The sequence below is a fragment of the Elgaria multicarinata genome, chromosome 5 (assembly GCF_023053635.1).
Source record: "Elgaria multicarinata webbii isolate HBS135686 ecotype San Diego chromosome 5, rElgMul1.1.pri, whole genome shotgun sequence".
NCBI classification, from domain to species: domain Eukaryota; kingdom Metazoa; phylum Chordata; class Lepidosauria; order Squamata; family Anguidae; genus Elgaria; species Elgaria multicarinata.
In genome coordinates, this window is record NC_086175.1 from 63360447 (window position 1) to 63384414 (window position 23968).

A 23968-nucleotide genomic window follows, 5' to 3' on the forward strand; every position below is an offset into this window, starting at 1 on the left:
ATCTCTTCAACTAGGAAAGAAAACACCTTCAAATAAATGATGAAATGTTAACAAAAGAGGAAGCTTTGTATTAACGACAGAAGCATCATTTCTATTTAGGAGCAAGACGCTATTTTCTTGATAACTTTTTTTACTGGTGTTTTAAGGAAGTAGTAGGAAAATGGATTTGAATTAACGTGGGATTGCAGGGTTTTTTTTAACTTTCTCCCTCTTTTTATTTGCCCAATTTATTTATCTATTCTATTTAGTGTTGTCAAAGAAAAGGAGAGTAGCAGAATAACCTCAACATGGGCTTTTGTGGATAATTTTGTGGCATATAAAACCCTGGGCAAACAGTGTGCATGGGTAGGCATATTCACTCTCACATCATGTTGTGTTGTGCTGATTTTGTGTTGTATCAATACACAATAGTTGATTTCACAGTGTGTATCTATCTACAAAAAGATACAATGTGGTATTACAAGCCATGCTGTCCTATACCAGCTGTGGACCCAACTACCCAGAAACGGTGCAATATTAATTTGCTCAGAAATAAAGACTAGGTTTTGGGAGCTTAGAGAACCTGATGTAGCTTTGGGACTTTTATGCTGTTTTTAGATTTTATGTCAGTGTTTTCATTCTTTTTATTTAAACTTGTATTTTAAACCACCCAAAGAAATAATGGTTTATATATAATATAAATAAATAAATAAATAAATAACTATTTTTCAATACTTGCTATTTTTTATAATTTCTTCAACTCTATGAATTGATGAATTCATTTTCACCATAGAGCAGCAGCATATAAAATGCATGTTTTTAGTAGACAAAATCATAAATTCTGTACCTGGCTAACAGCCTCATGCACAGAGTTGCTAGCAAATATTAAATGGAGAAAAAACATGTTGAAGCAAAATATCACTTTTGCTGTGTATACAACAGGCGACAGTTTAGCACCTGGAATGTTAGGTGCAGATATGAGATACCAAGATTCATATCTTCATTCAGCTATGAATCCCACTGGGTGACTTGGGGAATGAGTTGCTCAGAGCTTATCACATGATTATTGATAGAGTTACAGCCAACATCTCTCTTGGACAAAGTAGGATACGAATATATATTTATATTCAATTATCAAAAACTCTATTAAAATCAGAGTTAAGGCTAGCTCAAGTCAGTTCAAGCTCCACAAAGATAGGAAATGGGAAACTAAGGTGGATGTGTGATGTCTTTCAGTCTTACTGTAGTGCCACACAAAAAAACTCCTCTGCATTAAGCCAGCAGAAGGATAGTGAAGAGTGTTAGAAGAAGGGGCCCTCTCACTGTTTAACCCATCCTGCTACCTACTGATATAAGCAAGAAACAGGCATGGGCCAACTCACAGGAGAATTCATCTAGCAATATAATAAGGCTCAGATGCTTCATAAAGCAATACAGGACCAGGACAACGTGGGGCATCTTTGCTGGTCCCAGGCATTCCATCCTCCCAATCTGGATTTGGGCCTGAAAGACCAAGGAAAAGTGTGATTGCATAGAGGGTAAGTTGTAAGCAAGCACAATCTGTGACATTGCACAGCATCATTACTGATCACGGTGCATGTCTGTTAAGGCATCAGTCTTAGCTTTGAGGAGTGGGAACGAACACATGATAGCCTTAACTTTGGTTGTAATCTGACAGGATTTGTTTTATCATTGAATTTCCTTCATTTTTGAAAAGGACATTTATCATTACACTGTTCTAGAAACAACACAAAAAACAAAACACAAACAAAAGAACAAAACATAAATAGGCAATTAACTGAGTAGATGTGTGCAAATGAATAGATCTGTTTCTTTATGTACAGAAAGACTTACTTCTGAGTAAACATACGCAGTATTCTAGCATACTTTTTCATTTCTCTCTTTCTCATTCTCTCTCCCCATCAATAACCTACAGGCCCAGGCCTACTATTAAGCAGAGTAAAGTGACCACCTCTAACAGAAGACTTTGAGTGTTAAAAAAAGAACAGCGGATTGTTTGCTATTTAATTTATTGTTATAATATTTTAAAACAAAGCAGAGGAGAGTTGCTTCTAATATATATTTCCTCAGCTGCTAAAATAACTTGACCAGCCTTGGAAATTATGCACCTTATCTACCCACAAAGAACCCCACTGTGAAAATGGAATAAAAACACAAATAGAAGTTAAAAATATTGCTCACAACACATTATTTAATTATGAGGAGAGAAGAGGAAAAGAAGCAATAGGAACAATTGAGATAACTATACAATTTAAGGTAAATCACAATTTAAAAAATGGATGGTGATCTGCTGCTATACAGCCCTGGGCTGGAATGCAGCTGTTGGCCTCAGCCTATCATTCTGATACTATTTATTTATTTATTTATTTATTTATTACACTTATATACCGCTCCCATAGCCAGGGCTCTCTGGGCGGGTTACAGAAATACTATTTGACTGTAGTTCTCTCCCTCACTATCTTCTCAAGGTTGTGCTTTTATTCACCCACTCTCCACATAGTCTCCCCAATTTCTTTTTTCTCTCAAGTCTTCTACTTTTCTTCAGAATTGTCTTACAACATCCCCACCCCCATCAGAATCTCCTATGGCAACTCCTCAGTGCCAACAAACACCCAACAATACGCCTCTATAATGCTGATTTTGAAAGTTCATACCCTGTGGGTGTCATTCTGCTTTTGCACTGTAGGAAGATCTCCCCCGATGGGTGTCTGTCGGTTTAGTTCATCTTCTTTCAACTGCAGCCATGCTAAAAGTTCCTGAAGAGAAAGGTGTAGTCGTCTCCACTGGTCAGAACTGGCTTCTAAATGAGATCTGAAAAATATAAAATCGTATACCTATAGTTTTCGGGTACTGTGGAACCTCTGAAACTCTCCGTTTTAAAATTGGTGTTTTAATTCTGGAGTTGCTGTTCCTTGTTGTATTCATGCTGCTATTGATTTTATAATTATTTTGTAGTTCAATTATTTTTATGTTTACTTATTGTTTTATTTTAATTTATTTTATTAATTTTCCAAATACAAAGAACAACAAACAAAACATACGTTAAGTTTAAATCTAGTTATTGACAAAGGGTAGTACATTTAATGTTTCCCCATTTATTTTACAGACATAATATAGGTGGAATCCATTGGCTGCATGGAGATTTTTTAAAAAATGTTTATTCATAATAACAAATTGTATTTAGTCTCTTTCCTAAATGTTTACTTACTGGGCCTCTTCAGATAACACACTAAGCCATGGTTAGCCTGCTAACTCTTTTGCAGAAAATGGTTAATGAGCGTGTTTAAACCATGGCTTCTGTGAACGCTTTTTCAAGTCAAATACCTACTTTCCAAAATAAAACATTTCTGCTGTTTCCATCCTTTGAACAGTGAGAAGGTAAAAGGATATATTTTATTAGACTTTACTGCTGAAATTGAAAGTTTGAGCTTTGCAAGCAAAAATTGCTGTGGCAAAATAAATTTAGAAGGGTGGGCAGAAGGTAAATTAGGATGTACTGGTAGATCTCTGAGTGATTTGCAGAAGATAAGCAAAGGTTTCTGAGTCCCAATTATCAAACAATAGCAACAACTAAGGATTGTGCTCCCTATAGAGGGAGGCTTCTGATTTTGGAAGCTTTTGAGTATCCACTGCCATGCCAGACTGCTGCTGGGAGGGTGGAAGCAGTGATGGAGGCAAGCTTTGCCACTCTGTCCTCCTATAACAACATTTTTTAGATGGATCTTTGAGCCTGTCTAGAGATGGCATGCTGCCAGGGGATGGGATGGGGCTGGAGAAGCCATAGGATTGTTCATATCCTGTCCCCTCCCTGCCCACTGGAATGCCCCTTTTTGTCTCCCCTCTGAGGCTGCATTTGTGACTTCAGGAAGCAGCCGGAACGATTCATTCCACAGCTGCTGCAAGGGAGCAGAGAAGCGTGATTGGAATTTAGAGTCCCTCTCCCAAGCAACCTTATCTGTGACATCGGGTGGGACATTCAAACAATCTTATGTCCCCTGGGATGCTCTCCCAGTAACCCTAGTGTTGATCTCGAAAAAGCTTTTCTTCTCTCCTAAATTAGGTTCCTGAAAAAGAACACTTGGGAGAAAAGAGGAGTAGATTTTCATGCAAAACAACTTGTGAGCTTGTATTCATGAATTCCTGGGTGATCATGTCCTAAAATGTAATCTGTTCCTTAATTCTTTACAAATGTCGACCCGCCTCAGACAGTATTTCCACCTGGCTGCAGTTTATGAACAAAGGAGATCCTGCAAGACTAAAGTCTGCCACCCCTGGTGTAAAGGAGAGTGACTAAATAAACTAGATTGCACATTAAGTATTTCTGAAACAATAGGAAAACTTCAAACAGAAAATTACCCATTCGGTAACAGAGCTGTCAGTTTCAGAATCACAAATTGAGGACTCATAACTTGCATATTATATAAACATTATTTGGCTAAATTTCATGAAATGAATATGACAGCTATTTCCTTGCAAAATGGCTTTTCCAGTTTTCAGCCACAGGACACTTATTTTCCCAAACTGAACAGAGACCGAGCACTCCTGTTATGGGGAATAACAGTCTATGATTATCTAACTCTCTCTCACACACCCCATCACTTTGAGGGAAAAAGATTAAAGCTTTAACTCGGTTTCCTACCTACCTAGTTGGCTAAACTAAACCCCTCATTATAACTTACTGTTTCTATAGAGCAAGAGCAGTTCTTATATGTTTAATTCAAGAAGGCAAAGCAACTACAATAAACCAGGGTTCAATTTGATTAATGTCATCAGTATCAAAATTGCACCAAGCCAACTGTAGAAAAGCTCCTTTATTAAAATGCCTCTATTTGGCTAACATGCTGTGTTTCTTTTCTCACACCTCTTTATTCTGCTAAATTCATAGGTAAAAAAAGGCTTACAAAGAAAAGAATTCAAAGGGCTATATTCCTTTCCTTGTGCTTGTCTATAGGGAGGGGGGAATCATTTTCTTCTTACTCTAGCCATCAATATTTTTCAGCTTCACATATTTCATTTATTTTTAATGATTAATGTTATGAAGATGGTTTCTGTCATTACACACACTGACCTCCCTCAGGGCTACAGCTGCAGAAAGCTAATATTTCATATATCACTTTGAAAAGGTGATATATGAAATATTAGCCTTTGGCTACCCCTTGAACTTTCCCCAATATACAGAATGCAAGTAAGTGAAAGAATGTTTGAGAAGACTGCCTTAACTGTGGAGCTTCTATTATAAAAATTCTTTGATAGTTACCTCAGAAAAGAATTTTTAAGCACTTTGACATTTGCTCTTCCAGCTGAACTTTTATAACATTGTCCTTTCTTATGTGCTCTACAGAAGCCCTCCACTGCCCCACCTCACAAAATGGAATGCATGTCTTCTTACTACAAGCTTTTATTTACGAACTTGATCCTACACCTCTCATTTGAGGGATATTCATTATCCCTACTTTCTTGAGAGTAGGTTTCATTGAAATCATTGCTAAATATTTACAAACAAATGGGTTTAAGATTCAGGTGCCATGTTGCAATCCTTTCCCCATATTCAATGCACACTCATCCTTTTGCAAAATTACCCAGTTACAAGTTAAGGCATTCACAGTTCTGTGCAAAACATCCTCACAGATGAATTACAAAACAATTGCATTAGTTATAATCCAAATAAGCCATTTACGGAGGTAAAAGGGCACCATGTGTGAAAACAGACTTCTTTCTGAAATGACTTCTCTGAAAAGACTTCTCTCTATAGCAGCTCTCACTTCCACATCGATATATATACACAAAACAACAACTTGCCTCTTCTGTAATGGGAACTGCTACGGAGAAATTTTCAAAGAAATTTCCAACTGAACATTTGTTGCCTTTACTAATGTATTATTAACCCTTATATTATATCTTATTATATTTGTGTCATAGCTATATCACAACCATATGCATATTTATTTGGAGTTCAGTTTCATTAAACCCAGTGAGACAAACTCCTGAGTAAATGTAGATAGGGTTGGGCTGCATGTCATTATATTTACTTATGGTGGTGTGGGAAGCCAAAGCCGTCGCTGCGAAATAATAGCATACATTTCAGAGAAAGCGTGATTTCTGGTTAAGCATGCTTAATCTCTTTTTCTATGTCCTTATTGAGATTATAGAAACTCATCAACTTCTTCTCATCCTACAATCCCTCCCATACAAAGAAAATTAATCATTCTTACAAAGTAATTCAGTGTTTGAAATTGCTTAAATTACTGCAAGTCCAGCCATTTTAGCCCAATTTGAACAAAATAAAAAGCTTATGCTGCAGTGGACATGGGCAGAGAGGGGGAAAGGACAATTATTTCCTCAGATTAATTCCAGTTTCTGCCCCCTGCCCTTGCTGATCAAACCCTACCTAATATTTAGAGATTTTTTCCTAAGTTCACTCCATCTGAAGTTCATGTTATCCAGACGTCTCTGCAACAAAGCTGCATCATCAGAACCTTCGAGGGATCTCAAGATTTTCTGTCCATTTTCATCCAGGCTGTGGAAGATGTCAGTATGAGTTTCAATTTCTTTCTGAAGTTCCTATAAGGGAACACACAACAAATACATGAAACACTGATAGAGAAACATGCCAGAGTTAACAGATGTCTTTAACAATAAAAATACATATAAATTACAGGTCGATTGATATTGTGACTTCTTAAAAGCTCCTACTTCAATTGATTAAACCCAAGAGACTCTTCCATTTGGAAACTCAAATGGAAAGACAACAGCTAGTTCATTATCAGCGACAATTTAGAATGATTGAAATGCACATGTTCATTCACTTAAAATATTTTTAAGTATTTCTTTGCTCTTTTATGTTGTTATCCCTTTCTAATGAAAAACCAACTATTCTATATACTACTATGCAGAGTGTGGTGTGCTCTCTTCATTATCATACTAGACATGTGATAGACATGGTAATGTATTTTACACAGGTACAGCATTGCCTTAGAGAGAAAATATATCTTAAAAATAAACAAAAGCATTAACAGTTATCATCAAACTCTGACATATGCCAAAGAGGCAAAAATTGCCTATGACATTTTGCCGATGAGAATTTTTTTTTAAAAAAAAAAACCCTCAGGATCCCAACCAACTCTAACCTTTACATGATATGTCTTCCTGTGTAACATTTTCAACTTGAACCAGAAGCTTCAGCACGGGACTTGCTGCACAGAAATCCCAGGAAAACTAAGCTACAGCAACAGCAGAGCTTTAAAATGCCAAGTTCAGTTACATTCCATTGACAGAATGCATTTCAGAGCACAGGCCTCAACAGTCAATAGTAATAAACAGCCACTTTGTACTGTGTCAAACATCAGTCAGGGCCATGGCTGTAGGAGGAATTGGGAACAGCAAGAAGGACCCAGAATACACAACTGGCCGCTTATGTTGAACTGCCAACTTTCCTTATCACTTTGGAATTGCGAGCCAGAAACTTTTTAAATATTCATGTTTTCCCCTCATGTTTAAGAAGGCAGCAACTGCCAAAGGAACATTCTTTGGAGAGCTAACTGCCTGGTACTAGCATTCTTATCTGCCTACACACTGAAAGGAGTCTTTGTGTATTATATATCCCACTCCGTGATTTTTTAAAAATGTTTTAGCTCCATGAACGTATAGATTTATTCTGGAGGTCAATATTGCCTCCTCATTAGGATTATCATATATACATATAATACAACTATTCTTTTCGAAGTCAGAGGGTAAACACTGGCTAATAATATGGCAGTGAGTGATCATGGACAAACAATTCTTTGCTTTCTAGGAACAGTGTTTAACATCCTCAAAGGTGTATCATGAAATAATGTGCACCATTTTCAGTGAAACCTACTGCCAGGTGAGAAGCATAGGTTGGCCCTTTGGCAAATTCTTTTTAGTTATCCCATTGTCCACAGAATAAAAACTGAATTGCTATTTTCAGTTTTATAAAAACAACAGCACCAAGCACTGTATGCACTGAAGAAATAAAATATTACTGCATGTACCACATCCATCTAAGGGCAATACAAATACAGTTAAGCATGCCCATATGGCGCAGGTTTGTCTCATATCCATTTTACTTTATTTATTACAATTACTTACTATTAATTACATTTATATACTGCCCCATAGCTCTGGGTAGTTTACATAGGATTAAAACAATTAAAAACAGCTCATCACATATTGCTAAATGCCTGGGAGAAAAAAGAAGTCTATCTGACACCAAAAAGATAGCAATGTTGGCACCAGGCAGGCCTCATCAGGGAGATAATTCCATAATTGGGGGGCCACCACGGAGAAGGCCCTCTCCATTGTTATCATCTTTTGAGCCTCCCTCAGAGTAGGCACCCGGAGGAGGACCTTAGATGTTGAACATAGTGTATGGGTAGGTTCATGTTGGGAAAGGCGTTCTGTCAGATGTTGTGGTCCTGAGCTGTGTAAGGCTTTATAGGTTAGAACCAGCACCTTGAATTGTGCTCGGAAACATACAGTCAGTCAATGCAAGTGCAAGAGTTGGTCTTACATGTTCGAACCTTCTGGTCCCTGTTCTTAATCTGGCTGCTGCATTTTGCACTTGGAGGTTACCAGAGCATAGACAACTGAAGCCAGGTTATACCTGTCCAGATAGGGGCGTAGCTGGATGCAGTTGGTAGAAGGCACTCTGTGCCACTGAGGCCACTTGAGCCCCAAGTGACAGAGATGGTTCTAGGAGAACCCTCAAGCTACAAACTTGCTCCTTCAGGGGGAGTATAACCCCATCCAGAACAGTTTGAACACCCTCCATCCTGTCAGAAGAACCACCCACCAACAGCATCTCAGTCTTGTCTGGATTGAGTTTCAGTTTATTAGCTCTCATCCAGTCCATTGTCGCAGCGACGCACCGGTTCAGCACATCCACAGCCTCACTTGATAAAGATGAAGAGAAATAGAGCTGTGTGTCATCAGCATACTGATGACAAGGCACTCCAAATCTCCGGATGACTGCACACCACAGTTTCATGTAGATGTTGAACAGCATGGGGGACAAAACTGACCCTTGTGGAACTCCATCCTGGAGAATCCACGGGACCGAACAATGTCCCCCAAACACTAGCTTCTGGGGCCCACCCGCCAAGTAGGAGCGGAACCACTGCAATGCAGTACCTCCCAATCCCAACTCAGACAGTTGTTCCAGAAAGATACTATGGTCGATGGTATCGAAAGCTGCTGCGAGATCAAGGAGAATCAACACACTCCCCCTGTATGTCTCCTGACATAGATCATCATACAGGGTGACCACGGTTGTTTCTGTACCAAAGCCAGGCCTGAAACCCAACTGAAATGGATCCTGAGAATCAGTGCCATCCAAGAATGTTTGGAGCTGGCTCACTCAAAGACCTTGCCCAGGAATGAAACATTTGTCACTGGCCTATAGTTATTAAGGTTTTCTGGGTCCAGGGAAGATTTCTTCAGGAGTGGTCTCACTACCGCCTCTTTCAAACGGCCCAGGACCACTCCCTCTCACAAAGAGGCATTACTCATTTCCCTGGCCCAGCCAGCTGTTCCATCCCTGATAGCTTTTATTAGCCAAGAGGGGCAAGGATCCAATACAGAGGTAGTTGTATGAACCTGTCCAAGCACTTTGTCAATGTCCTCAAACTGTACCAACTGAAACTCATCCAAAAATACCCCACCTGGACAAGACTGTACTCTAGATGCCTTCCCTGATCCACCTGCTATAACACTGTAGTCTAAGTCCTGGCGGATGCAAGAGATTTTATTCTGGAAGTGCCTAGGAAATATATTACAGTGGATCTCAGAAGGTTCTACAGTGTCCTTGGAGCCAGCATGTAATAGTCCTCAGACAACTCTGAAAAGCTCCGCTGGGTGGCAGATTGATGATTCAATAGTGGCAGCAAAATAATGGGGTTTGGTTTTTTTTTGCTGCCTTTACTGCTCCCGAATATGCCTTACTGTAGGCACTCACCAGCGTTTCATTGCATCCACTAGGAGTTCTTTTCCATCTGCACTCAAGCCGTATCCTATTTTGTTTCAACACTCTCAGCTCTGGGGTATACCATGGAGCCACATGAGCTCTACACAGGATAGGGCACTCAGGATCAATTGTGTCAACCACCAGGGTCATTTCTACATTCCACAGATCAACCAGGATTTCGACAGGAGAGTCAGCTCTATCAGCCTGGATGGCTTACAAGTAAACCATTAAAAACAATATAAACAATAACTCATAAGGATCTCTCCCATAGGGCAGTTGATGACAGAAATCCCTGTGGGCTGTAAGTGAAAGGAAGAACAGTTAGCTGGATCAAGGGTCTGAGGTGATCTTTGCCTGCCTGCCACCCTACCCCCTCTCCTGGTATCATCTCCACAAGGCAGTTGATGGTAAAAAAGGGAGGGGCAGTCCAGTTGGAGCAGTGGGCTCAGAAAATTTTCACCTGCCTGCCTACTTCTCTCTTCCCATGCCCAACTCTAAACATTTGCAGTGGCAACAAGATATGAGTGAACGCCCTCTATTCTATTTTGTTGTTCTTTGTGTTTACTCTTCTCCACATTCAATTCTGCCTGCTTTCTAACAAAGATTAGTTATTAGGTTAACTCCACAAATCCCATAGTGTCCAGATTCACACATCACAAAGTAACCTTTGATCAGGTTGACTGGAAGTTACATATTCAAAACTGTAGCAACACATAACCTGGCAAATCATGTGTTAAGTAACCATGATTTGCCGACATTACATGCAAACAGGCCCAATATCTAGTCCATACAAAGCTCAGATTCTTCAGAAGCCTGGTTCATGTAAACTTTTCTCTCAACAATTTGAGGCGAAGGAATCACATGACCCAGGCCTTTGCACAGAGCATACACTTCACACTAGGAGTGCAAGTACTGTGCATTATCCATATGGTGAAAGGTAGGGGTTTGAGTCATAGCAGAACATTCAAAACAAATGTTATCATGTTAGGGAGGAGGAGAGAGAGAGAGAGAGACAGACAGACAGACAGATCAACTTGTGGTAACTTAATCACTCAGTTTCCATCTCAGCATTTTGCATACAACAACCTTAAATCCAAACTGCACCAACTAAAGGGACACTATATAAGGTTTCATAACAAATCAGAGCCAGAAACATTTACACCCTCATTTTCTTCTTACTAGGCTCAAGACAAAATACACAAAGATATAATTACATTAAATGTTATGGGCTGTTCTGAAACATTCCACATCTTGGTTAATGAAGCTCAGCAAAGTTGTTTTAGCTAGATGGTGTGACAACTTAGAAATTCTTCAGGGAAATCCTAACATAAAAAATGCATTACTGAATTTTTTTTTTCAAAACATGGTTACACATACATCTGACCACATGAAAGTCCATTAACAATGTAGCCATGTCACATAGGAGAATGAAAATGAAAAGTCAGTGTCATATAAAATTCATTATCAGAATGGAATGAGCTGACCTAATTATAATTAAATAATTATTAGGTTATAGTTGACCTAATACCTATGGTCTTCCTCTATCAAACCAATCAGAAGTTAGACAAAAACATGATTCTTGCACTTAAATAAGAACAGGGCAGCAAAAGGAAAATCCTGCCTCTACCCAGATACAACTACATCCAGTATCACCAGGTGCCCAAAACTTATAATTACATTATCCACACATTCTTGTGAACTTACCAACTGTCGAAATCTTTCTAATATACCATGTAATGGCAACTTCTCTCCTGATATCAAATTTTCAGCTATTTTTGTCAAGTTTATAGAAATATTTACAACATTCAGTCTTGTAAAAAGGAGAAGGTAGTTGAGAATTTTGAATGCTCATAAAAGTGTGCATATTGCATGTACTTCTGGAGTTTCCTTCATAGCAGTGTCACAGATTTACTGGACAGCTTATCAGAAATAATAAATTAACTGATGTCAAGTTCATCTTGTACCATAAGGCGTATATGAAAATGACATATGGCAGCACACCTTAATTATTTTCTGACAATACCGAAGAGACTGATCAATCAGGTTTTTTCCCCTGCAAGTTACAGAGCACCAAAAGAAACCCCACTTGTATATGAGTATATTTAGAATAATTGTGCCACATATGAAACAGGATATTATTACAGGTGCAGGATTAAGCATGCAATCCTATATACAGTGCATTTACCTGGGAATACATTTCATTGAACTCAACTGTATCTCAAGAACATAAGAAGAGCCATGCTGGATCAGACAAGAGTCCATCTAGTCCAGCACACTGTTCACACAGTGGCCAACCAACTGTCGACCAGGGACCCACAAGCAGGACACGGTGCAAGAGCACCCTCCCTATCTGAGTATATATGTATAGAATTGTGATGTAAATCTGCTTAATTGTTAAAATGGCCGACAGGCAGAGCAATCCTAAGTACCTTGGAGATCTGCTGTAGAGCCATCACTGCATCCAGAGCCCTGCTGGCTTGCAGCAGCTTGGACAGAAGGGCAGGAAGCCTTTCCTCTTGCCCTTTTATCAGCAATTGTTTTTCTTTAACTTTCCCCCCGCTTCCACTGAAACAGGGGGAATTAACTATGCCAGCTTCAAGGCAGTATACTAAAGTGCCTGACCCAGCAACCTGTCTGGAATCAGCTTTGGATCAAGCAGATTCAAGGCTACCTCTGACATGTCCTAGGGATTCCCCATTTATACTCCTACTCTTAATAAGAAATTGATTTGCTATATGGTAAGTTAGGCTGCCCAGACCCTCCGGAAAATTCCAGAAACCTCCTGGGAGATCTGGGGATCCGGAGGAACCGGAGTTAGGGCCCAAAATACCGGGGTTGTGGTTACTGGGCCTGCAGCAACCACAACCCCAACTTACCGGGCCTAAGTTTCCCCGGTGAGTGGTGGCGGCAGCCATCTTGAATCTCGCCCAAACTCACGCGAGATCTCGGCAGCTGGCTGGGAACTCTCCCAAGACCCAGCCAACAGCCAAGATCTCGCATGAGTTCGGGCGAGATTCAAGATGGCCGCCACGAGGGGTGAACAGTGAGAGCGAGGTGAGTAGTTGGGGGCTGCATGCAGAAACTTTCAGCAATGCAGCCTCCAGCACCGCATCCCCCAGCGCTGAAGAAGAAGAAGAAGAAGGAAGAAGCAGCAGCAAGAAGCAAGCTGCAGGAGGAGGAGAAGAAGAAAGAGAACATGTGAGTAGGAGGTAAGACTGAGGTTTGTGTGTGAGAGGGAGAATGTATTGGTGAATGGGGTACATGGGGTCTTTGAGTGAATGCACGTGTGCATGCACGTGTGCATGCACATGTGCATGCATGTGTGCATGTGTGTTTTTGGAGTGAGTGATGCTGAGTCTGTGTGTGTGTGCACGCACACGTGTTCTGGCATCGTGAGTTTATTGATGTCTGAATGGGATGCCTGGTTGTTTGACTGAATGAATGCATGTGCATGTTTGTAGTGGGGGTGGCTGTAGTTTTCTGTGAGTTGGGGGGATGATTTGGAGGTGATGTTCCTATTAAATAATGCATTTTAGACTCATAGACCTTTCTTTCCAATTTGTTTGCTATAATTGGCATGACGTATATTTTGTAACAGTGGCTGACGATTGTTCATTCTTCTTAAAGAAACTTTTAAAAAAATTAACAGGGTTGCTATTATCACCATCCTCCTCCTCCTCCTCCTCCTCCTCCTCCTCCTCCTCCTCTCTCTCTCTTGCTTGTGGTGGTTTTTCTAAATGAACATGATGGGCTTTGCCAAGTCATGCTGTCTTTTACTGATTCAGTAAATTGAACATGTTTTAAGTATGACTGCTTTCTGGATGTTGGCGTGCATGTATTTTGGTAGGCCTAATTTCTGAAGGTTTTTTGTAAAAACAACGATGTCATGCTGGTGACTGATGTGATTAACAAATAATTGTAAGTTTTTCCTATTGCCATAGTTCTTTAACTTCCATAGCCAGTGGTGTATATTTTCCTCTCTTTTCCTCTTCCTTTTCTGAAACATTTTTGTCATTAGGTATTGCAATTTCAATGTAGGTGTGTTTTTCTCGGTTGTTTTTGACTGTTATGTCTGGTAGCCTTTAGTCCATTTTGTTCCATGGCTAACGTTTGCAGGCTAATAGTAGTTTATACTCTTTCTGAATGCTTGGTTGTTTGGTTGTTGTATACTTGTCAACTGCTTCATTTGTTCAGTGGTAGCAGTATGCAGTAAGGTGATGGGGAAACAGTGTTAAATGTTAGGAAAGGTTAGACTATGGTCATCCAGTGAAGGATTTGCAGTCAGAAAAGATATTTGAGGGAAGGGAAGACTGTATCACACACAGGGCTCATCTACACCACCAAGGAGGATATTCCACTCTACCAAAGCGGTAGAGAAAAGCCAGGAGCCACACTACTGCTTTATAGCAGTATTGAAGTGTACTGACAACTGTTGGGGCCCATGACACATACCATATACCACCTTCATACCACTTTCATAGTGTTATATCCTGCTTGGTGTAGATGTGTCATGGGCCCCACCAGTTGTCAGTGCACTTCAGTACCACTATAAAGCAGTAGTGTAGATCCTGCAGTGCAGTTCAATACCTCTATAAAGTAATACTGTGGCCTTAGCTAGACCTAAGGTTTATCCCTGGATCATCCAGGGGTCAAACCTGTTCATCTAGGTGACACACAGGGGATCCAGTGCTCAGGCAGGGGTGAACCCTGGATGATCCCAGGATAAACCTTAAGTCTAGCTGTGGCCTGTGGCTCCTGCCTTTTATATATTGCTCTCATAGTGGAATATCCTGCTTGGTGTAGCTGAGCACACAGTATAGCAAAAGCTTCAACGTACAGCAAAAGCTACAGAAGTAGGAATGAGTGAAGTTAATTTCAGATACATTGAATGTCTCACTTATACTTTATTCCAGTGATTTTAACATTAAGATGTTACGTAGAACAGGTTTGTCTTAATTGTGTGCTGTGAAATCAGACCTGTGACCAAGGCCATCCCCCTTTGGGGAATGAACATGTTGGTGAGCACGCCCCCTTAGGGGCTGGACATGTTGGTGGGCACCCCCCCCCACAGGGCGGCCATGTTGTCCTCCTTTTTGGTTTCCAAAATATGGTCACCCTAGGTAAGTTAAAGGCTACTTTGGTTGTAGTATGTAATTGAAATATAGAATTGAAAAGAAAATATTAAAAAGAGTGGTAACTTTTGTTTAATTTGAGCTATTTTGCACTTTCCTAAATATTCCAAAAAGACATCTCTAATTAGATTTTATTTAATTAGAGTTTATTTAAATTTGATAAATTGCTTCAAATATTAATGATGAATGATTATTCAACTAAAATTGACTAGCCCTATGTATCAACACAAATAAGGCCACATTTAGGAAAAAATACATTAAGTGCATGTGAGGATATTAATTTTAATTATGATTTTTAATTAATTTTAATTAAACATTTCAGATGCAAATTTAATCCACTGCTTTATGGTTTTCACTTACAAAAGTGATAATAAAAGAATAATACTAACCAGTCCCATGGAGATATATATTATGAACCTATTGATTTAAATAAATGGAATTAACTGAAGTTACTGCATTCCTAGGGTAGCCATGTGCCCTACTTTACATAGAACAGCCCATGATTTGAAAATGTCCTTTGCTTGAAAAGCTGACTGGTCCAACACAGAATTTACACTGCCCCCTCCCTTTTTATTTGTGAAATGCCACTGTATTATTTTCAAATATAATTTCTGCTCCAAGGGCACATGAATACAGTGCAGCAGCACCCACTGTTTTTATAATGCAATCAAGTGCCACATACCAATCCATGGTGTTGTAATTACAGAAGAAGGAGGCGTTTGAAAAGTCATGTATGTTTTATTTGTGTTTCTAGCATGAGAACGTTCTTTTATTTATTTTATTTTATTGTTTAATAGATTTATATACTGCTTACTACATTTAAAAATATCTCTAAGTGATCAAAAATTATCATAAATCCATTGGGACTTGTAACAGCAATGCACTATTAACTACTGATGAAAACACTAATAGTCTTTATTGAAGGAGGAGATCAATAATAAGTAATCTATTTAAAGTAATCTTTTCTTTAAAAAATACCTTAAATAATATCAGTATCAGATATTCAGATACTATATTTATTGACACATTTCATTCATATGAGTGGTGGCTGTACTCTGCTATTAGAAAAGCAAGCTTTGGATCCCCCACCTAGAGTAACAGTGATTACTCTATTTTGGAGTAATCATGCTAAGTGGATGTGCCTGTTTCCCACCAAATTTCAATGGGGCTTTAACTTTTCAACTGAGTGGATCATGCAAATGGATTTTTGCCATAAATTCTTTGTTTTAATCCTAACAGTTTCCTTCCTGTTACTGTTTGTCTCTATATCTACTAGCTTCCCTATTTACTTCATGCATTTTATAAACCTGTAGCCTACAAAACATCACGCCAAGATAAATTCATGAGCCTCGAATTGTGATTTTATTGAACTCATATTTATATTTATAGGCCATTTTTATCTTAATCATTTTGATTGTTCAGTATTATTTCCTGTATTTCATTTTTTTAAAAAATCAATCAATCAATCAAAGGGCAATGATCCAGGCAAGAAACCAATCACTGAATGACAGTGACAATTTCAAATAACTTGCTATGAAATAAGGGTGGGCCAAAATAATAGATTTGAGGAACATTCACGAAATGCCTACTAGCACTCCTCTCAAATGATATTTGCAAACACTACGCAAATTCAGTAAAATGAATGAATCTAAATACAGTTATAGCCCACATTGGCATGAAGGCTGTACAACAAGTCTATCATTCTGGAATTGCTTTATCTGATACTCTATTGTTCTTTCTTTTAGCAAGAGGCCTCTTTTGTTTCATCAGGAGAAAGAGATATTGTAAGCCGGTCATATCACTTGACTTAAAATGTTTTCCTTCAATTAAAAAAATCAATATTTTTATGATATATTAATGTACATCGTTAATTTAACCAACTTAGCACAACTGCTCGAAATATATTTTGATATTAACCATATAAGTAGAAAGCATATTTTAGGGCCATGTATGCAACAGTTAAAATTATAAATTACTAATTGTCTGTCTAGATAGAGAGAAAAAATGTATCCCAAGCTGGAAATTACATGATTTTTCCTTCCAATGACTATAGAAGCAATAGCATCCTGAAGAAAGCACAAATGAGAATGCCTTATTCTAATTCCCAAAGCATAAAAGAAAGTGAGTTATCATCATGTGAGAGTTTCCTATTGCACGATGTAGAAAAACAAGGAAACTTTTTTAAAATTGAGAATGTTACTGATAAATTTCTTTGCTCTTCAAGTCCATCACTACAACATTTTGGGGCTTATCACATAAGTATTTACACAGCAATTTCCATAACGATAAAATCTTTTCAAATGAAATTTTAAATGTAATTAAGGGGCAGATATCATGTGTTAAAAGCATTGTTGTGAAATGGCTATACATCATCATGTCATCAAGCCTCTCTTTCAACCAGTCTATGGCATGACCTCAATTCCAGCTTGGTATGATTACATTGCTGAGTTTCATGTTAATGACTTGATGAAGAAAGATAGATAAAACTGTATCTCTCTCCTGTGGAGATAAGCCTATGAATATTGTTAAAACGTTTCTGAGATCGAACAGCATTTTTTATAAAGATAACCGGGGATGAGACACATCTCCAGCAAAAAAAGCAAATGTTGACAGGCAAAAGCTAAAAGAAGTGTCTTTCAAAAATGATCTCTAAAACTCTTAGAAGCTGTTGTGGCCTCAAATGGACTTTGCTGACAAACTGAGTGATACATACAAGATACGACTCTAAAGGAAAGGAGAAGAAACAATTGACTGGATGTTACTCAGAGATGGTGGCAAAGAAGTGGTTTTCTTTATTTAACTGTCTTATTTATTTATTACATTTCTAATCCACCCAATAACAAATGTTCTCATATGGGTCTCTACTATTTCCTTCCCAAGCTCCCATTCCTATCCTTAATTCCATCTGCTATTTTAGCAAGAATCAAATTGTGATACTGCCTTTCCCACCCCACCACTTAAGAGGCACCGAATTAGTTTTCTTCCTTTGACCTCTTCCTGACATTTTTTCTTTGTTCCCTTGTCTGATGGTACTTCTTTTAACCTTTATCTGACTTATTACTACAGACTTCAAGAATCAGGAGTGAGGGTGGGTTGTTGGGGTGGTTGACAAGCCACCCGGAACCCAAGAATTGTTTTAAGGTTGTGAGTGTCTTGTCAATGACCCCAACAACCCACCCTTGCTGGGATCGAATGTAATGAGAAGCTATGATGCACTCCCACCATGCCCCAAATATTCAAAATGGCACCTGCCACTGCAACAAGAAGCCCTGCATAGAAATTCATCCACGGTGGTTTCTTGTTGCTTGCATACTGGGGCATAGCTACTCACACACAAAAAGTAACCTACCCAAACAACTGTGGGGTAGGTTAGTGTGTAGTGCCTCCAGAAATGGAGGCACTACACACTAAAAACCAAAATTTTCAGCACCAACAGAAATCTATATTCAGAGCCAGTGCCAGATTTTTGAAGGACATTGAACAAGACACAACCATGTCAACCACCTGGACCAATTCCAACTCCCATAGAGTGGCCAGGAGTCGACAGCAGCACTAGCTACAACAACTGGAAAGTCCCTCAGAGCCTTCTGGAAGCCATCAGGACACATTGGCCTCCTTGACTGAACTATTCCAATAAGTCCTTCACCCTTGCAGAGAGGGGGGGGGGAACTGCTGAAAGTGCAGACCTCAACAAGTGTTTTGAACACAATGAAGTGTTTTGTTTTGAACACAACAAAAGGGTAGATGTTAAATCCCCCAAGTTTGCATCACAATCTTCCTGCCTGACCAAGAAAACCAAAACCAGAGTATGACCTGCTTTAAGTGATAGGCATATTGGGGCAGCCCGACAGTGTCTGTGCATCTATGAAATCGTAAACTGCACCAGATTAGACACCCCAGTATGAATATTGAGTACAGCAGGACAATAATCAACACCAAGTCCTCAGAACCAAGGCCTAGACCATCTCTGTCAGTTCAAACAATGAGACAGCTCGGTGGGTGGTACACCAGTGGAATCCCTAACATGTCTCAGATGCCCAAGACCAGATACAAACCAGAAACAAATACTCAGAATTAGCACTCAAGGAGGCAGGAAGCTGGGAGAGAAATATGGAATCTCTATAGACCACAGCAACTCCCCTTGGTGCTGATACAATACGAATTATCCATGTTAGCAGAGATGTATGAGACTAACTCCCCCCTGTTCACCCACCCAGGTCTCAGTTACACATCCCAGGTTATCCTCTTCCTCTACAGGCTTTGTTTTAGTGTTCCCCCCATAATAGTTTTTGCAGTTTTTTATGATTGGAGATGCCCCCTTGGTATCCTAGTTCTGGGTGGTATCCTTGAGGATATTTGGATTGGACATTAAGCTCTTTTAAGGAATTTGGTCAGTAATATATGGGAGCAGAATATGTAGCCTGTGTTTAGATTACCCAAAACACAAGGCTTAGTAGTCCACACTATTAGGAGAGTTAAGTTAGGTTGTGTTCAAATTAAATTGTTACCTAGTATGAATACTTATAAAATGGACCATTTAATTCTGATGAAGTTTTCTTCTGAGAAGGAGTAGACAAATTTGCCAGTTTCTCTTTCTTCTGCATTCGAATTTTTAAAATGCCGAGTTTTTTCCATCCCAAATATATACTTTTTTACAAATATTTGCAAATTCTTATCAAAACTGACCTGAAACTAAATTCTCAGCCATCTCCACTGCCCAAATTCAACAGATACAATTCATCCCAATACGAAGCATCATGTTGTACCTGCCTGCCATAAAGCTGTTAAAGATGAGGCGCCTATCAGAATAAAGAGGTAAGAATCCTAATTCAGCACTAACATCGTTGAATATTGTACCCTGCTTTGATCCAGAGGGAGAGGCAGGTAGCAAATAAATAAATAAATAATATATACAGGGATTCAAATTGACATGTTTACAACCTAAACACTCAAAGTCTGTTTCTCCCATGTTATTTTTTTTTTAAAAAAACCTGAAGTTCTTTCCATCTCAAATATGGAGAAATCTGTGAATTTTGGTAAAATCTTATCAAAAATGAACTGAAACAAAAAATCTCACCCATCCCTAGGAAGGAGTGGGGACAGTAATGACAAGTGTACTTCCAATGTTTCCAATTCTTTATTTGACTGTTTGCAAAATACAAAACAGTAGCAACATAAATGCAATATCATTTGTAGGAGGAACATTTTCTTCTCAGTTGCTCAAGTAAGGTCTTGATACCTATTTTCAATTCCATGCAAAGTCCGGCTGAATAATTTGGAGAGCCGCTACCTCTATTAGTTCCACTCACATCCCACTGCTTCCAATTAGTTCTGATTTTCTCTTACAGCCAGCAGCCAGCAAGGATGAACCACAAAACTGTTGGAGATAATATTTCAGTGGGGATGAGGAAAGAGAGGCCTTCCCCTCCTACTCTTGTACACAATGAAATGTCCAATGTCCTGTTTCCCCTGTGCAATTTCATTGCTTTTAAAAGCTTTTATTATTGATAATAAAAAGGTTCTACAGACAACACAACACAAATAAATATATAAGCATTTATAAAGGGTTGAGTATTTAAGTTCCATATCTATAGAACATTTTCTGACAAGTACCCTTTCCCTCTGAGTAGAGCCCGGCCAGCTCCTTGATATACACCTGAGCTGAAGGCAATGAACCAAGAGGGGAGATGGCTAGAACGCAGATGGAGGAAAACTCATGCTGGGTCTGATTGAATACAGGTTAGAGCTCACTATTGAGCCTACTCTGTGGCAGTGAGGGTGGCAAAGAGACAGTTCTTTTCCACTGGCATTGCATCTTCTATTATTATTATTATTATTATTATTATTTATTTATTTATTTATTTATATAGCACCATCAATGTACATGGTGCTGTACAGAGTAAAACAGTAAATAGCAAGACCCTGCCGCATAGGCTTACAATCTAATAAAATCATAGTAAAACAATAAGGAGGGGAAGAGAATGCAAACAGGTACAGGGTAGGGTAAGCAGGCACAGGGTAGGGAAAAACTAACAGTAGAAAGTAACAGTAGAAGTCTGCACAACATCAAGTTTTAAAAACTTTAGGAAAAAGAAAAGTTTTTAGTTGAGCTTTAAAAGCTGTGGTTGAACTTGTAGTTCTCAAATGTTCTAAGTGTCACTCAGCTGAGCTTTTCTGGGTGGTTCATGGCCTGTGGAACCCTCAGTAGCATGGTGTGATGAATTTGCACGGAACTTTGAAGATAAAGTCGCTCAGATTGGTCATAAATTAGACACCATGTTTAATGCAGTTCCTTTAGTAGAGGTGTCCAGAGCACCATCTGGCCCAGTTTTATTGGATGAGTTTCAGTTATTGAGGCCTGAGGATGCAGACAAGGTGCTTGACCAAGTCCAGTCAACCACCTTTGTGCTTGATCCTTGCCCTTCATGACTTATTGCATCAAATAGGGACGGCGATTGCCGGCTTGGTCCAGGAGGTTGTAAATTCCTCCCTGAGAGAAGGAGTGGTGCCGGCCTCTTTAATTTAATTTGGCTGCTATGTCGCTCTGTAGCTCTATGAGCGCTTCTTGCAAAGAAACATCAATGTCAGCAGCATTCAAAGCAAATGGATCAACTACCCAGGCCGAAATATCCATGTCCAGCAGATCACGGAAACGAACTTCCATATCATTATAAAGCTGCTTCAAATGATCCACATACACAATTATTTCATCACCTTTCAATTCATCACTAACTGCTGCCAAAGAGGAAAACTGGGTGAATTCTCAACGTCCAATATTGGTGGCATACAGCTTGACTTTTCCAAGAAACCCTGTAATAATCTCCTTGCTTGAAAAAAGGTCACAATTCCTACCCTTTAGTTGTTGGTTTAACAAATTGAGCTTTTCGAAGACATCACACAGATAAAATATATCACATTTAGCGGAGGTCATATTTTCTTCCATTTCCTTGCCTCTGAAAAATGTCACAACTGAGTCACACATAGCAACAAAATGACAAATTGTTACCTTTGGACAGCCAACGGACTTCTGTATGCAATAATAAGCGTGTGAAGTCTTCGTTATTGTCCTCGCAAAGCTGTCGAAACAGGCGCTCTTGAAGTGCATTTGATTTAATGTAATTTACTGCTTTTATTACAATCTGTAGAGACTCATGCAAGCGCCCTGCTAGTTTTTTTTATGCCAAGTTTTGAAACCTCTGTGGCCCCCTAGTCTAGTGCCATGCCCCCCATTTACGAGATTTTCACCTGTGGCCCCCTTGGAATATCCTGGGGGTCCCCAGGGGGCCATATGGCCCCCGGTTGAGAAACACTGCTCTAATGTAATGAGTATTTTTCTTCACAATTACAACATTCCATTTTCCCTCAATTTATTGTCCCGTAAAGGCTGCAGTTCTAAATATACTTACTAGAAAGTAAATCCTACTGAATACACACAAATACTATACACATACACACACAGAGGCTATGGATGATAAATAGTGGATTTTAAATCTAGATATTGCCATATATTGCATCTTGAGTTGTACATGTGACGTGAAGGGGGCATGTGTTTCAGTTACAGAACAGAATTGTAAATCACCAGGAAGACACTTGGGCCAATTCATCATTGCTCAGCTCTATCTGCTCTTTTCATAATTGAACTGTATGTAAGAGGCTAGTGGGGGAAAGTTGTTGACAGACTTCTCATCCATGACCCTGACGTCCCTCATGGAAACAGCTTATTAGTCAACATTTAAAAGGCAGAATTCCTCCTTGGGATATTTTTTTCAACTGAGGGAGAGGACTTTAATAGCACTTTTAAGGCAGCTTTTGAAATGTGTGGAAAAAATACAGTAAAGGATCAGAACATGTATAAGGCCTTCCGGATCTCAGTGATATTGGAACGTGTCCACCTATTTTTCATTGCGTTTTTTCATATATATATATATATATATATATATATATACTTAAGGTGACTTCTTAAGTACTGTATGCATATGCATTTATGTAAGAAAACTGTATGCATGATGATGCTTTTAAAAGCTTAATTTCTGCTATATAAGTTAACGAGAATGAAAACACTTTTTAAATAATTGTAAACACCATAACATGTATTAAATTTTGTATTCAGTTAAATAAATTATTTGGACTAACATTATAAGCAAGATAGTCAATACAGTAGAAATGAATTTGGGGCTGACTACATTCCAGGTCTCTAAACATTTGAAGTTGCTATGAACGACTGAGATAGTGAGTATCTAAAAGACTCAGCTTGAGGTACTTTGAGTTTAGCTGTGTAATATAATTGCAAAGTTAATAAAAAAGGAATCATCACAGCAGGGGCTAAATCAGGCAAACACAACTGCTGAGCTTGTTCTTGAATATTATTAACTCAAAAGCCTGTCTTGTCTGTGGTGTGGCAGATTTTGAAAGAGGAAAGCAACTTCAGGCATGGGAGCTTACATTTAAGAAGACTGCTCAATGCCCCAGTACACGTTGATAATTCCTTTGAAACAACCATCGAACAATAATTTAACATTGGGTAAATTAATAATGTTAATTCCAAACAATCTAAAGTCATGTTTGCCTCAGTACATATTAAAATCAAGTCAATACAAATAATGAAAACACCCTTCCTATTATGTTTGGTCAACAAAGAAACTCTTGTTGTTAGGATTTTTACTTGAGAATTAAAAATGTTTTGTGTTGCTACATTATTTGAGGTTTTCCATGGGGCAATGGAATTTGAAACTTCATTTCCCCTTTAATTTGAGTAAACTGTCTTTAAAAAAAAATCACAGGTAGATCCTACAGCTTTTCACTTTTTTAGTCAGTAACTCTGTAAATATTAACTGATATTTGACTGAACATACTT

At 38.8% G+C, this 23968-nt stretch overlaps 1 protein-coding gene across 4 annotated transcripts in view; it reads right to left on the reverse strand.

The window, feature by feature from the left end:
- Positions 1–23968, reverse strand: part of DMD (dystrophin) — a 1279927-nt gene that overhangs the window by 238464 nt on the left and 1017495 nt on the right. For all 4 annotated transcript variants that reach the window (XM_063126497.1, XM_063126496.1, XM_063126495.1 and 1 more), the window contains exons 56-57: positions 6389–6561; positions 2655–2811 (exon numbers count right to left, since the gene is read on the reverse strand). In XM_063126497.1, coding sequence (XP_062982567.1) covers positions 2655–2811; positions 6389–6561 — 330 coding nt within the window. The remainder of the gene's footprint in view (positions 1–2654; positions 2812–6388; positions 6562–23968) is intronic.